Source organism: Agelaius phoeniceus, chromosome 4, assembly GCF_051311805.1.
Source record: "Agelaius phoeniceus isolate bAgePho1 chromosome 4, bAgePho1.hap1, whole genome shotgun sequence".
NCBI classification, from domain to species: Eukaryota; Metazoa; Chordata; class Aves; order Passeriformes; family Icteridae; genus Agelaius; species Agelaius phoeniceus.
This window is the reverse complement of record NC_135268.1, coordinates 9,060,472-9,077,115: the sequence shown is the minus strand read 5'-3', so window position 1 is coordinate 9,077,115 and position 16,644 is coordinate 9,060,472. Positions and strand designations below refer to the sequence as shown.

Below are 16,644 nucleotides of genomic sequence, written 5' to 3'. Positions count from 1 at the left end.
CTCTCTTACAGAGTCCTCTCAACTCTCCTCTTTGAACTGCAACAAAGAAGAATAAAATCTGAGGTTAGTGTCCATTTTGTTATAAAAGAGCCTATAATAAGAGTAGAAACATTCGATAGGAAAGCCTCCTCTCTTAATCTTTGAACTAGATTAAAGGTGGAAGGAATTGAGAAATGCTGGAAGTGGTGCATTATACACAGAGAGGGTTGAGCTGTTGGCTGTTTCTAAGTTTATATGTGAAGCATGAGCTTGAAATGTGCTTAGAAATCCATGTCAGTACTTTTTGTTGTCCTGGAGACTGAATTTCTCAGGATCTGGGTAAATTGTACCTCCTCACAAATGTGGGGAGGGGGAAGAGGGCATATTTCTGTCATGGTAGCTCTTTTGCACAAAATTTTAAAGTCTAGAAGTGGCAAGTCAGAAGTACCTTCATCAAGCCCAGACACTGTGTCCATCTGTCACACATCAGCTTCTTAATCTTTTTGCTAAATGTCACAAAACTTGGTAAAATTACTATGCTTGAGTAGGCTGTGTCTCTGAAGAATAGATTGTGAATGTGGAAAATAGGAACTTCACTTTCAAAGTAAAAACAGAGGCTGACCTCAGCACTAAAATGCTGCTCTCTTTTGAAGTGTAGGAATAATATATGGAGCTGCACTAGTACAAGCTGCTGAAGCACCTTGGCAGTGCTCCAAGCAAGTGCTTTTTCTGATGGAGTTTTTAATACTTCAAGAAGACAAAGTATGTGTTTTTAGATGCCAATAAAATGATTCCCTGTATGATCCATGGGCTGCATTTCAACACTAAACTGCTATGACTGTGTGAATGATTGACTGCCAGTCATTTCCAGGCATGTATGTGCTTTTGCTTATCTGCAGGTTAAATCTCTTCTTGTGGCAAACTCTGTCACTGCTTCACTGCTTCAATCCTTAACTGAGATGCTTCTGTCCATCTCTATTGATGGAGATGTTGTGCCATTGCTGCTAAAGAAGCCATGACTACCCCAGAGCTCACTGACTGAACCTGACCTTGCATGACCTGCACAATTCCCCAATCAAGATTTGTTTGGTCTCCAGACAAAAAAAAAAAAAAAATCTACATTAAATGAGAAAGGGGAAAAAATCTATATTAAAAGGGAAAAAGTGTGAGTATTGCTGCATATGGCAATTGAGACCAGAATGAGAACAAGATGGGACTTACAATTCCCATCACAATTGTTCTTAGGTAAGAGTGTAGTTTTCTGCTTAAGAAAAATCAAATAACTTTGTAGATATTCTCTATTTAGTCTAAATTGTATGCAGCAGAAGGGGAAGGAGCTCACCTAATCTGGTGGGACAGACAGGTGACCTTCTGTTGAGGGTGGAGGTAGGGAACTGGGCTTCAGATCACGACAAGGGATGTGAAAGATTTCTCCACTTAGTGGTCAGTAAATTAAAACTTTGTTTAAGGTCTTGAATTCTTCTCTCCAAGATTTTGCATAGATTCTTCTCATAACAGAATTCAGCAGCTGAATCTACCTGTCACACCTGTGAAGCTGGGGTAAGTATCATTAACCCTTTTTAAAAAAAGAAAAATATGCTTTATAGTGGAAAACCATAATTCCCAGAAAGTTCAGCACCTGATCAAATAGAAGAGTAATGCAAATGGAAAATGATACTGTATGAATTGTGTGAAAAATACCATAAAAGTGAATATGGAGTTGCTAAAGAGCCAAGGTAAAATTTGACAATCTATGCAGTTGTTGTATGTTTTCTTCACATTACAAGCTTTTATCTGCTGTGAAGGATTCTCCCATGATAAAGGGGGAAATGGGTTAGAAAACATTCTCACTGCTAATTCTGTCTCTATTTGAGTTTGTCAAAGATTTTTTTCTGAAGTGCCAATTAATTCTCTTCACATGCCCAGCCTAGCCTGAGTCATCTGAAATAAAATCCTGACTCCCTGAAGCTGCCAGCAATCTTGCCATCGTGCCAGGTATCTGGCACATGCAGTTTTAATGGAAATTTACCCTGAGGTCTTGATTTCTTGAGTGCCATGAGGTATCTCAGTGTTTGCATCCAAAAGCTGAGGAAAAATAACATGGGGACTCTGAAAATTGTTGTTTCATTCTGCTAATGAGAAATGCAAACACAGAAAACTCAAGAATAATATTTATGTACAGCATTGCTTAGATTATGATTACATATATCCCAAATATGAAAAATGGGATAGTATAAAACACACTCATATTTTCACATCCACAGGGCTTCAGTGAGAATTGGCTTTCTCTCATGTGCAGCTTTCATGTTTGATACAAGGTGCTAATGATTCCTGTCTGCTTAAAAAAGACCCATTAAACTGTCAAACCATTCAGCTAAGTTCATCATGTCTTTTGAAATAGAGCTTTAATAGTGAGAAAAATAGGAGGGATTTCAGAAATCCTGCAGAGACTTCCAAATTTCTTTCCTTCTTTTTGAGCTGAAAATTGACTGGCAGCTATCAGCAAATTGAACACAGGGAAACCTTCAGAAGTATTTGCCTTCTAAACTGCTGTTGCCTGCAGTCTTCTGGATATCAGATTTTTATTTGCTTCCTGCATTTTGTAGGAAGCTTTTGACTGAGAATACAAGAAAAAATATTTGAATTGCTTTTGGATTTCTTATAGAGGTTTTATCTTATTTTTAAAATCTGTGAGCTCTATGTGTATTTCATTCCTTCTCACTTTTCCTTTTGCTGCTAAATAAACTTGTATCCAGCACAGAGGGGAATGCAAAATAATTGAGTAATTTGTAAGACTCTGACTAGAAAATAGCAAACCCCCCCAACATTCTCAGCAGTTCCATTTTAACTGAAGATTGGACCTGTAGTAGAGATAACAAAGTATTTTGATATTCTCAGTTCTATGTTTGCATTAAAGTTTTAAAAATCTTTCCCAGTCTGCTGAGATATTTGTTACTTCATAATGATTTATTCTCAGTGACACCTTAGTTTTTAAATGCTTATAGATTTTCTCCCCCCAGTGCTAGTTAAACTCCTTCTCAACACTACAATAGGAGCTGAAATCCCCAGTCAAAACTTCTCAATGCTAGATTATCTACACGAAACAAATTCTTTTAGGTATTTTCCCATCCTTTGACATTTGAAACCAGACTGCTGCCTTTCTGCAGGGCTGCTTTCTGAAGCTCACAAACAACTTGGCATTGTACACAGAAGACTCAGATCAGTTTTCTAAACAACATTTTTCATGCCATGCCACCCACATGTAATAGTTTGGGGCTTTCCTCGCCTTTTCAGTCTGGCTGAACTTCCTCTTTCATTCCTGTGTTTCCAGTCAGCATGGCAATGTGTGGCTGGAGGCTCGACTTGTGACTCTTTGGATTTGTTTGATGCAATAAGCTGATAGACAAATGCCTGGAAACGTTGTCAAGGTATGCTTTCTACATCTAGAAATTATAGAGTTTTTGTGGGCTTGAGAATTGGGAACTCAAGTTCAGGATTGAACTTTAGGTTCTTCACTTTGCTGCATTTGTTGTAGCATTACCATAAAGGTGAATGCTTTGTGTGTGTTCTGTAGCATTCCCCAGAGGAAATACCAAAATTGTAGCTTTTTTGGAATGATACAGCTGTGTCCAGATGTTGGCAAAAACTCTGTTAGTGTGATAAGCAGGGCTAACACCGTGTCAGGTGTGTTCAGCCTGTGGTACTGAGCTGTTGTTATTCCCTGTGATGTTCAAGCACTGAGAAGAGAGGTGCAGCTGGCCAGCAAGGTTATTCACACTGTGTGAGGCCACTGATGGCATTCAGGCAACCTCGGTTGCTGAATCTTCTGGCTGATGTTTTAGCTCTTTGCGGGGTATAGGTGTAGGACTTGTAGGCTTTTCTGATAAGGATTTTTGTTTGGAACAGACAGTGGATAGATTGATCAGGGCTGACAGTAAGAGTCAAAAGGAAACTGTTTCACAATGATGATCTCAGTTATGCTTTAAAGTGTTTGTTCAGGAGAAAATGTCTATGAATTAGAAGAAAAACAACCAGAGAGAAAAAATAAAAAGGCTATGCACAATGCCAGATGCTATTAGAGGCTGAAGGTTTCTTTTCAGAACATGTTTTTTTAGAAACACTGCTTCAAAAAATTTCATCACTCTAAAGAAAATTGCACCTTATACCTTTTTGTTCTGCTTTTAGAGTGAGTTTTTATGGAAGAACGGAGCTGTTCTGAGTGTTGGACAGGTTAACCCCTGTGCTTTCAGAAAAGCTCTTTGAAAAGACTGAGCATTGTTTGTTGTGTTTGCATAGCGGTACTTGCTCTGTGATGAATAATTGAAGTAAAAGTGGACGGTGAGATACAAATAATCAGAAGAGATTTTGTGAGTATACTGTAAGTGGGGTCAGCATACAGTTATGACCCTCTTCCAGCTTTGTGACCTCCTTAGGACTGGGCTCAGTTGATGGATAATTCTCATGAAATTCCCAGAATATAACAAATAATCCCCCAACACCAAATAAGTATTCCTTAGCCTGAGTGGAACTAATAATTGGAAGTAAGGCTGGAACTCAAAGGAGAAAAGCTCCTATTTTTCTTATTTTTAGTGAATAGAATTGAGAAGCTATGAAGAAGAAGTACACAAACATACTCCCTGGGAAGGCTACAAATAATGAGATCACTAGCAAGCTGCCAGGAGTTAGGAAAAGGAGTTTTCTGCATCTAGCTTTTCTCTGGTCCTACCTTATAAATTTCCCTGGGAATTTCAGAAAGTCCTAAGATTTGCATGCATGCTATCCCTATACCACTGAAGGAGCAAGCACCCTTTTCCCTGCGTGGGACAGTGTTAATTGCCATGCCCAAAGGGGAAACATGTATTCTCCTGGCTAGTAATCAAATGTTATTTGAAAGCCATTATACTGCCCAGGATTTGTACTGGATGGTTGTTGCAGACAACTGGCTTGCTGGGAGCTGCCTCGGGGTCGTCTGGTTATTGAGCTTTTGTTTGATCTTGGAACCAACTTCCTGTGTAAATAAAGGCTAAACATTAGTTAAGAATGTCTCCATTAAAGTATCAGATGTTTGAAGATGTCATGTGCTTCTTCATTAAAAAGCCTTTGAAAATCACCAGCCCAACTCACTTCTCTGGTTAATGCTTTTTGCTGGTTTGATTTGATCCAGTTGCCTGATCTTACTGGGGGGCAGCCCATGGAACGTGCACCAAGAGAAAACATCTTGGCACAGCATGCCACCTAATCCTGGCCTTACTGGTCACTGGTGCCATGGAAATTGGCTTGGTTTGTACTGCAGGGTAACAGGGAAGATCCTGTCTGCAATCAGTCTGTGCAGTCACATGTGGGCTGCTGTACAGGGATCAGCTGACAGCTGAGGGATCAGCTACTGAGCACATCAAAAGGGGGAGGCAGAAGTAGGATATGTTCGGAAAACCGGACAAGCACTTGACTGCTCTGCAGTCAAAAGCTACAATCACTTTGCTTTTCACCTGCGTGCATTTAAACCAGATAAGCATTTTTTTATGCTTTCTTTTATCTCAGTGCCAACTATTACAAGTGAGTTATAACTGAAAATGTGAGGCTTTAAAAACACTCAAGTTTTACAGCTGCAGCATGTTGGTATCTCTTCTTTCTCACATAAATTTGAAAGCATAGTTGTGCTCTGAGCTGAGTGCCTTCTTTTTGAAGGATAAAATGGTTTAACTGATCTTCTTTTTACTCCCAAACCAAGGTACTAATTAAGCAATACCTGTAAGAGCAGTAACTGTAGCAATAACCTCTCACTACACTGATCTAATCTGAAGCTATTAGCAGCTGCAATAGTTATACCACGAAGAATTTTTCCCCTTTGGCATATATTATAAAGGCTGTCCCTTGATTAGGTCAAAAATGCTTGAAGGCTATTGATTTTTGCTCTGTTTTAGGAGAAGGCACCTCTTTTTAACACTTTAAATGCTCCATTTGAATTTTGAATGATCAGGTGAAGCAAATGTATTTATGCACCTGATTACCCGTTTATCTGGCATGGGGAGGGCTGCGGATTTTTATGTTATCAGGGATAACACAGAAATGCCATTCTGATTCCTGAGCTCCTGGAGATCCTGTGCTCTGGGGTGTTGCTCTGTTCCTGCCTGCTCACACATGCCAGGTGGCTGTGAACCTTTGCAGTGCATTTTAACAAGGTGGTGTCATGGTGCCGTTTCCTGACATCCCGAAAAACAGCTGCACCTAGGAATATTGCTGTTCTGTGGAAATCACGCCTGTGTGCTCCTTAGGCTGACTGGGGGATGTTGCTAAGTAACTGGGGGTAACACCAGGGCTCTATGGATCCTTTACAGTGGGTCCTGGTCCCTGTGGAGATTTCCAAATTTGTAACATGGAGACGTGAGAGAGGCGGATCAACTGCGACGCTAGAAGTTCAGCCCCCACAAACTGAACTTTTGTTGAGAGTTTTTCGAGAATGAAATTGGATTAGACCCAGGGATGACGTATCCTGTTTGATTTCTTTTCCCCTTTTGCTCTGACGAGCTTTATGTTTAGGCAGGCTTTTGTTTCTGGCTCTGAGCTGCTTTAAAAAATTGGGAGTGTGTCTCAGGGTGTCGAGGCTGATATGCTTGCATTGATTGGTGAGGTTTGGCTCGAGTTGCTTGCAAGTGCTTTGTTCTTCTCACCACCCCCAGGTCAGTTGCACAACATGCCCCTACAGTTTAAAAAGAAAAAAAAGAAAGGGGGGGGGGGGGGGGAAAGGAAAAACAACAACCAAAAAAAGAAGGAAAAAAAAAAAAAAGAAATGCTGAGTAATGCCAGCGGTTTCTCAAATGGCTGATGCAAACCTGGAGAATTTGCATCATCATTCAGCTAGAGTAACTTGGTATGACAAGAGCTTAAATACAAGTCCATGCGGAAGCTGAGCTGGTTTCCAATGATAGGGCAGTACCACAGTGTGAAAACGCAGGTGTTCCTGAGCTGGGCTTGGATCACAGGAAGGGCTCACAGACTCTTTAAGAGCTTGTTACCTGTGTGTAGGAGCAGCTGGAAAGATAAAACAGGAAGAGACAAAGTAGTTGGCTACATAGAGAGGGAAAAAACCTCTTCAGTTTCTGCTGAAAACTTTTCTGCCTGTGCTTGCCAGCAGAGTGCTGGTGGCACTGTAGCATGTTTAGGAAAGCTGCTGTGCCCACAATCTCTAATGGAAGCTACTTGCAGGGACAAGCTAATGGCAAGTTGTCCTCTCTGGACAGCGGACAGCCAGCCCAGGAGGGAAAAGTTGTGCTGAAGAAGAAAGTGACGCTTTTGAGGGGGATATCCATCATAATTGGCACTATCATTGGAGCTGGCATCTTCATCTCTCCCAAAGGCATCCTGAAGAACACAGGCAGCGTGGGCATGTCCTTGACTGTCTGGACAGTGTGTGGTATCCTCTCGCTTTTTGGTAAGTCCCTGAAAAGTTTCTAATTGGTCTAGAGGGGCAGCTGGAGAATTGTTGTGATTATTTCTCTGATTTTACTATTGGATAGGAAAGTCAGAGTGCAGAGCTTGAGCACCAATGGGACTACAGAAGGTCTGTGCTTCATGATGGGTTTGTGGAGGGTGCAAAGATTTGCAACCCCTGTCCCCCATCTCCCAGCACCAGATGGTGAAAGCTGGAAGCACAAATTTTATATTTTTTTTTAATGGGTCCCTAAAGGAACAGGAAAACTAAATGAGCATTTTTCCCTATAGAATGTGCTGTATGTTTTTCTCCTGTCTGTAAGACGTATTTATGGTTTGCTTGTAAAGACCTGGCAGCTAGATGAACACACTTCTTGAACAACACTGAAACAGCTCAACCTAGTTCCCCAGAGGCTAGAGCAAGGTCTGAGAGGAATAATTCCTACTGTAGGTAAACTGTATTGCCATGAAGGGGAGCAAAACAATAATACTAATAACCCTCTTCCCAGCTCTTCCTTCCTTGCTCGTGATGTTGCTTTGAAAGATTTGGCTACAAAAACCAGTGTGATGGAAGCAAATCTGCCCTGGGAGTTTGATTGCTGGCCTGCATATTGTGGGAGTGTTTTTGTTTGATTCTTTGTATTCTTGGAGAGTGTTGAATTGTGAAGTTGTGAAGTTAAGTTGTTCTGTACAAAACAAAACCCTCATTCAGAGTGGAAAACCCCACCCTGGCTTCTGTGGGACAGAGGGTTCATTGACCTATTTAATGAGTTAATCTCAAAGAAACTGAAGAAGTGACATGAATATTGGCTTTATTTAAAAGGGAAACTGCTTGTTTACTGGCAGGAGGTGAAGAGGACAAAGAGGGACTAAGTGTCTACTTAATAGGCAGAACATGCAAATGGCACCTTGTAAATTGGCTCTGAAATTAAAAGAAATATTCTTCACAGGCTAAACCCACCCAGGCCAAACAGTTGAGTAAGTTAGGATCCATTGGGTCAAGTGATAAATGTGCAGCATAATCTCTTGTACAAATATGGAAGATCTGCCTGCAACAAAATTCCGCTATCAAGAAAAACCTCAGATCCTATTTGTAACCCTATCAAAAGACCTTGGTCTTTTGAGTTACTTAACCCAGAATTTGCTGAAGCACTACATTTATGGCTATAACTTTAGCAGTAGTAAAGTTAATCTGGCTGTGAGATAAAGTCTGTACCGAAAAAAAAACCAAAACAAAAAAACCCCCACCAAAACCCAAACAGAAAACCACAAAACCCCCACAAAAACCCCAAATCAAAACAAAAACAAAAAAAACCCTCTCTCTTTTATCAAACAGATTTTTTAGGTCATTTTCCAGACCTCTAGATATGAAGAACTGTGGAAATTGGCACAGCAAAACATAGTATTTTGTTCTCAGAATGGACCTGTTACAGATTGATTGTTTGTTTTTTGGTTGTTGCTTTTTTTTTTAATATTTTGGTTTTTCATTCCTTGTGTGACTTAGTTATAGTTAAATCACATGTAGAGGTCACGTAAGGTCTTGCTGAGGCTGTGTTTATAACTTATATTAAAACACAATTTCATTTCATCCTGCATCTCAGCAGAAGAGGCTGAGAGCAAAAGAAAATTCAGAATGACCTTTTTTTTAATGTGGCTGTAAGAATTTCTTTAAACACATCTTCAGGTAAGCTAGAGAATAGCAGATAAAAAGTTGCCACATTTTTGCAAAGTCCCAAGCAAAACAAATGAACAGGGCTGGAAAATTTGTCATCATGTGGTACAGCTTTGATGGGCTGGTACATGTGATGTGGTTTTGACAACTATACTTCTTATCTAAAAGTGTTGTGACGCAAAGGCGTGCAGGGAAGAGAGCTGAAATGAGTTCCTGTATGTTGCTGATCTTAAGCCTCTGTGATGCAGTGCTAACAATCTTTATTACTGTTTATTACTGTTTTCTCAGAGTCTTCCAAGAGGGCTGGCTGTGTTTGTTGGTTGTGGAACGCTATTGATGTGGTCCATGTGTGGAGCCGTGAATCCCCGGCTTTGTAACTGCTTCATGGTTCCTGACCTTTCACTGCATTTGCAGAACACAAAAAACAATCCATTAGCGTTGAAAAGCTGTGACTAAGCCATCTCCCGAGTTTTGTATGGAAGATGTTAGGAGCAGTGTTGAGGAAAATCCTTATTCTGCAGATCCTGTTTCCAAATTTTGGCCATTTGGTTGCTTTTGCCCATGGCTGAGGAGAGGCAATATAGTTTTCAGACCTTCAGAATTCGAGCCAGGCATCTCTAAGGCTGAAAGGAGTAGATCAGCCTTTGATAACAAGCAATTGTGTCAGAAATCTTGCATTTAGTAGTGCAATCTGGCTGCCTGAGAAGTAGGGTGGCTGGTGTGTCACCCCAATTTTTTGTCCTTCTTCACAAGATATTGAGTAGCACAGTAGTAATTGCAAATAGCTTGTCCAGAGGCTTTATATGTAACTGGATAAATGGTTTGGTTTACTGCGTGTCTAACTGAGTGAATTAAAACTTACAAAATTAGTTGGAAAAAAATTTAAAAATATATAAAGTAGTTGTGATGCCATGGAAGCTCTGTTGTTTAGGCTATAAATGTTTTGGTAGGTATTTCTGGATATCTCTCATGTTGGCACTGTTGAATTCTCACAGGTGCCCTCTGCTATGCTGAACTAGGAACATGCATTAAGAAATCCGGTGGTCACTACACCTATATCCTGGAGGCCTTTGGCCCATTACCTGCATTTGTGAGGGTCTGGGTTGAACTCCTCATCATTCGGTAAGTGTATCATGACTCTTTCTTTTCTGATGGCATGCACATGTCAATCATAAAGAAAAATCTCTGATATATGCTGGGAAAAACAAAAGAAAAATCAAATATATTTTGGTCAGTTAACTGTGTTCTTTCACTATGATTGCTTCAGAGAGTTTAAAAATGCTATTCTTCTCATCAGCTTTGAAATGTTCAAGGACACACGTGTGTATATATGGGGGAAATAAGAAAACTCCCTGCCACAAAAATTCATTAAATTGCCTTCATTTTGGTAAGCTTACTATGTCCATTGATGTCACTAATAATGTTGTTAGCCATACCTAGATATGGTACAGTGAAAGAGAGAAGTCACCTTTACCTTTTCTCAGTCTTGGCACTACCTTCTGGAGCAATTACTGTTGTCTATGGATACAGGAATAACTCCTGGTGAGACTATTGTCCAGTAGTTTTCAGAGTTAGGGGCACCATGTATGATTTATATGTCAGATTGGGGCCCCGATATTTTGTTTTTGTGGGGTGTTGGAGAACTTGACTCTTACTTTGAAAAACACTAACAGACCAAATAAAGAAACATTGTCTTCACATCCCTAAAATGTCCAGTATATTGCCTTGGTGTGTAAACCTGTGACTCATGCAGCCTTTGTGCAGAAGAATTACAATATGAAAGTGTTGAATCGTATAAAATAAACTTTCATAATGTAAATGGATCAATGTCTCAAACTCACGTGTAGCCTACCTTTTTATTTTTACAGTTGTGCTGAGTTTGGAGATCTTGATACATATAGAGCAGGGCAACTCACTTATACAAAATGACTTTGGGAATGCTCCATCCCCTGCCTCAGGCTGGTTAGCACTTCTTCCCCCTCTTCTGCAATCAGCAGATTAGTCACAAATGAGGCACAAGCATGATTTCAAATCACAGCCATGTTTACATAACACTGACAAGTCCTAGCATAGATTGTTGAGTTTAAAAGTGCTGACGGTGCTGAGTCATTATGAATCTATAAATCCTTGTGTTGTTTCCAGAGGAAATAGCTTTGTATGTCAGATGGTCCAACACAACCTCCCCACCAAAATGTAACCTTTGAATTAACTGCATCATTTCCATCAAATGTGATGAAAGGGCAGATGTCTCAACTGTATGAACTCTTTGCCAAGAGGGAAAATCAGGCAGTGGAACGAGAACTATGTTTTCACAGGTTGAACAGCTATATCATTTCACATTAGAGAATCAACAAAAGGGAACAGTAATAGAAATCTCCCTCTTAATCTGCACCTGGTTCGGCAGAGGGAACTTATTAACCTAGCACAACACCCACAAGAAACCAGGCCTCATAAATTCCTTTCCTCACAAAATAATTACTTTTTTACGTACAACAGTGTCCCAGGAGTGTTTTATAAATGCTCTTAGTCATCGTGATCTGCCCCACACCCAGAAAATAATCGCGTTGCATGGGAGAGAATATCAGCGGATTCTTTAATCACCCAGTCTGAGAGGCTGTGAGGAAGCCATACATGTTATAACTTGCAATGACCAGAGCAGCACTGCTGAAACTCTGTGTGGAGTTTTATATCTGACTCCTGCATCAGGAAACTAATTGCTACCATCAAAGAACTTGTGACCGCTTATGTGTTTACTTTTTGTTTTCAGCAGATGAAGTTGCACACACACGTCTCAGCTAGACTGATTTTTCTTCTGAAAAATTGCAGGATTATCACACTCATAGGCTGGCAGAGGAGTCACAACCAAAATAGACATTTCCTGCTCTCATCTATCTCTTTAAAGCTGCTACTTGACAGTGGAGGACACACTTAACTACTCTGCCCACATACCAATTAGTTCTGCCTTGCACTGCACTGCTTCTCACTCAGTGCACTCAGTGTGAACCTTTTTCTTTCCCAAAGCCAGGTTGTGTGTATTTTATACATATTTATATACCTTTAAAAAACCCCCAACAACTACTTTTCAAATAAGGAAAGACAGCAGTGTGACTGCATTGTCTGTAGAGCTTCACTGTGGTGGCTGCCAAACAAAGGCTGGATCAGAGTGTGCTGCCAGGTGCCTGACTCACCTGTGGAATGTGCTGGGACCCTGTCTTGGTCCTCATCTGGTGTCTTCCTATATCCTTGCCCTTCAGTGAAAGCTGGTCATGCACTTTCTACCTGCTCCTGAACACACAGCTATTGAGCACTGTAGCAAAAGGAAAAGCATGGAATCAGAAAGGTTGAAAAAGACCTCCAAGATCATTGAGTCCAACCATTAACTCAGCACTGCTGAGTCCACCACTCAGCTATGTCCCTAAATGCCCATCTGTCTGGTTTTTTTAATACTGTTTCACTCTCTGAACTTCCCCCTCCACTGATTGTCTGCGTTGCCAGCAACATCTCCCCCAAGACATGGGAATGTCAGAGCTATTTATTAGAGGTGCAATTTAGGAGCTATGCTTTTAGAAACATAGTGGTGGTATAGATAGCAGTGACTGCTTCTTTAAAAAGGCTTTTCCTTGAAATAGGAGGGCAAAATCCAAGTTCTGGGGAAAGGAGCTGGGACCAAGGAAAAAAGTCTGGGACAGCTCCAAAGATCTGATCTTTTATCTGATCTAGGGTACTCCAAAACCACTTATGGCAGGCTGCCTGCAGTACTTGAATGCCAGAAGCCTGATGATCTTCTGATATGAATTAGAAATAGGTGAAGTCAATAAATGTCTGTGAAAACCCAGACAAAATTTGTAAAGCCATTTTTTTTCCAGTGAGAAGAACATCCCCATGTGTGGGAGATGCTCATGCAGCAGCCCTTGCTCATCCATGCAGAAACTTACTGAGGCAGATTGTTCTGTTCTGTCCTGCTCTGCAGCTTGGTCCAACGCAGTGTATGACTTCTGGCTTGAGTCATAGCACAAAGAGTGTTTTGTTTCCAGGGTGCAACTCCCTTGTGGGAAATTCTTTTATTGTTTGATGGAGAACAACAATGTCTCTGCAGAATTTTTACCCTGTTCCATGGAATTTTAATCAAAATTCTGTGAAGTGAGGTGTTGCAGATTTTTTCACAAGAAATTTGCATGGACTCTTGTTCAACTCAGAAATCCTTTGAGAATCATGTGTCCTTTTGTCCTACAGTGTGTATGTGATAAAACACAGATGCCACTAAATGTCCTAAAACGAGTGAAAATGTCCTCCCAAGTGGAACATGAACAGTAATATGCAGGCACAGGCTAATTTGCTACTAATGTGTGTCAGTGCTAAGGCTTCTGTCAAACAATTAGCTTCCCTCAAAGGGAAAGGCTGTATAAATATTATAAGCATTTCAAATTTGTAAATGCAACAACTTTGTGGGCTGTTGGAGAGCTTAATTCTTACTATGAAAAGCACTAAATGACCAATTAAAGAAATATTATGTATTTTTTCATATTCCTTTGTTTTATGATATTCTATGGTTTACTACAGGGATTTTTGCTTTTAGCTGCAGTATTAGGAAATTGTTAGTCAATAAAAGGAAAATATTCTGTTTGTATTTTAGAAAATCCCATTTGGACCGTCCCAGAAGTTAATAAAAGATCTGGGTAGATTTTGGATGCTTATTTTAGTAAACCAAAATTCTCACTGTGAATGAATTTCATTTGCTTTTGTCTCTGAGGGGTGAGGTATAGCTGGCCACTAAAATTCACTGACTTTTGAGCAGGGTGTTGCCCATGTAATCTGATCCTGGTGTTAGGAAAATTAATCCACAAACATCAGAGGTTTATGTCCAAGAAGGAGACAGAGGAATCCTTTTACTTTGTTCAAAAAAACAGAGAAGCCATGAGGCATTGCCCTGGGATCTCAGATTTTTGGAGGACACAGCCTTCTTTTTATCCCAATTTCCCAGCCACATTTTCCTTTTCTCTTTCCCCATTGGCTAAGGTACTTGAGAGGTACAGACTTCCCCATATGCCTGATACCGAAGATTCCCCTCTATTGTACAACCTTCCCTTTTAATTTTTAATTCTTGTGGAATTTAGGGGTTTTTATTCCCCATTGTTTCTTTCATCTTTCAACGTCTAATTTCATTTATCAGCAAACCTAAAGTTCATTTGTAAAAGCAAGTATCTTTTTCCATTCATCAATCAGTGGAATCCTTTCCATTGTTTCTTTTATCTCCCAGTGCTAGTTTTATCTACCAGCAGACCCACAGATGGTTTGTAAAGACAAATCTGCTATTCCTCTCACTGGCTATGTTCACTTCAAGTGAGTGAATGAAGATTTCTGTTTATACATTTCCTTTTCGATTATAACTGCTTTGCAACATGGAAGTTGTAAGAGCCACCCTGGTAAGAAGTGTTGCTGTCAAGATCAGAATCACTCAGTAGTGCTACATTGAGAAACTGTGGTGAATGTCAGCAAAGCTACAAGGAAGCACCAAAATTAAGGTTCACAGTTCTCTGATAGTGAAGTTACAGTATGATCCAGTAAGAATAATAACTATGTACTATCACAGATTAATTTTGTGACTTTGTTTTTCTTTCCCTCCAGCCCTGCTGCCACAGCAGTGATATCATTGGCATTTGGACGCTACATCTTGGAGCCTTTCTTTATGCAGTGTGAAATCCCAGAACTTGCGATTAAACTTATCACAGCTGTCGGCATCAGTAAGTGTTCCATTTTAGGTTTCAGGGGAGGGTAAAGATTATATAAATTAAAAAAAAAAATATATAGCACACTGAGCAGGTTGTTGCTTGATGTAAATCATTAATTACTGTGCATCCAATGCCAGGGGCACCTGTGTGACATTTTGCCTGGGTGTGTGTGTTTGTGAACAAAGGCAGGAGCAAAAAGAACAACAGACTTTATCAATGGCTGGGAAAATTTATTATCAAGGCTGATTCTGTTGCCACTTGAATTTATGGCCAAATTGTCATTACTTTTGTAGAAGCAATTTCAGTCCCTAAGAGACGGCGAGGCAGTGTCAGAGATATGGAAGAATGATTACCTTCTTTAAGTGCTTTGCTCTACCTTGGTTTTAGGAGGCAATTGAATGCCAAATATGATGTCATGAAGAAACGTAGTTCTCTTGAGTGCAGACAGCAACATGAGGTCATCTTCCCCAGTCCCACTCTTTCCATCCTGGCAATAATCCTTATTGAGGCACTTGTGGTTCAGAAAGCAGGAACTGAATTCTGGGAGCAGAACATACAGCCTGGTGCATGGTTGTTGCTGGCTGGTTGTCCTACACTTGCTAACTCTGTAAAAAGAGTTCCCTAGTGTAAAAGGGATCATTTAGGGTCACAGAAAGCCAATATTTGCAGTGGAAATAGGGGCACTACCCTGAGAGCAGAGGCTTTACAGTGTACCTGGGCTGGTGTGGAGGATGCATGCAATGGGAGGGAACAAAAAAAGATGGAACTGGGACTCTGGAGCTTGTAGCATTAGAGGCTTGTTTCCAGGTCTGCCTGGTCACAGGTGAGAATGCTCCTTGTGGGCACACATTGGAATTCAGCTGTACTGGGAGGGAGTGCAGAGTAGACCTGAGTAATTAGTAACAGGTTGTTCCTTTAAATTTGCTCAGTGCACATATCAGAAACAAAAAGACTGGAAAAAGGAATTAAGACATGCAAAATGATCAAAGGCCCACAGGAGACCCCTTCAGTTTTGCACAATAATAGGTTCAGATGACTTTTTTCTTCGGGGCAAGGAGTTCAATTGACATTTAAATTTCCAGTCTCCAGGTTACTGTGGCTTTTTGTGGGAGCTTTGTCTGTAAGATTTCCTTTCTGCTGGGAGTGTTAAAAAATCAGTATGTGACTGCATTCCTTTCTAACTTAATTATGCACAAACTATAGGTTTCATAGGAATAATTGAATTAGGGGTTTGAATTTTGAAGTCAATGACTTTTTTCAGCTACATCTGTCTAAAACATTTCAGTGCAAGATAGGAGTGAAACAGATGTTCAGTAACATTAAGGTCACTGAGACAAAAGGAATATTAAGTGAGGACTCCATCAAGGCGTTTTGTTAATTGCATGTGATTCAAGCACAATAGGTGGACAATTTGAAATATGTTTTTATTACTTTTAATTTAAGTGAAAATCTGTATAATAGGCCTGGGCTTGGCAAAATAATTGAACAAATAAGTAGCATTGCAGGGGAGGTGGAGTCAGGCTGAAATAATCACAGCCTAAAGAGAGAGGGGAGGTCAGATGCTCCGGTTCAGAGTGGGTCTGTACAGCACAGTTAGGGTGAACTGGCATTTCACTGAAAGAAGGGATTCTAGTAGAAAACTTGTAGTGGTGAATGGGATGATGCTGAGAAAAACAATGATATGCCAGACTGGGGCTTCATTATTTGCAGTATGTTCTGCAATGGAGTTTCCTTTGTAGTAGTTCTTAGAACTTCTGCTGCAATTAACCTCAAGGATCCCAGAGTGTCTGAATGTTATCCTTGTGTGGTAAGAATCATGCTGTGGTGGTAATTGCT

General features: G+C 40.3%; 1 protein-coding gene across 6 annotated transcripts in view; it reads left to right on the top strand.

The window, feature by feature from the left end:
- Positions 1–1,412: 1,412 nt before the first annotated feature.
- The window catches only part of SLC7A11 (solute carrier family 7 member 11), a 69,067-nt gene continuing 53,835 nt past the window's right edge, over positions 1,413–16,644 (top strand). The window contains exons 1-5 of one of the 6 annotated variants that reach the window (XM_077176778.1): positions 1,413–1,539; positions 3,311–3,407; positions 7,183–7,408; positions 10,075–10,201; positions 14,705–14,820. In XM_077176778.1, coding sequence (XP_077032893.1) covers positions 3,387–3,407; positions 7,183–7,408; positions 10,075–10,201; positions 14,705–14,820 — 490 coding nt within the window. In that variant the 5' untranslated portion in view covers positions 1,413–1,539; positions 3,311–3,386. Of the gene's footprint in view, positions 1,540–3,284; positions 3,408–6,548; positions 6,657–6,800; positions 7,409–10,074; positions 10,202–14,704; positions 14,821–16,644 lie in introns of those variants that run through there. The other 5 variants (XM_077176776.1, XM_077176781.1, XM_077176780.1 and 2 more) reach the window with 5 other exon arrangements.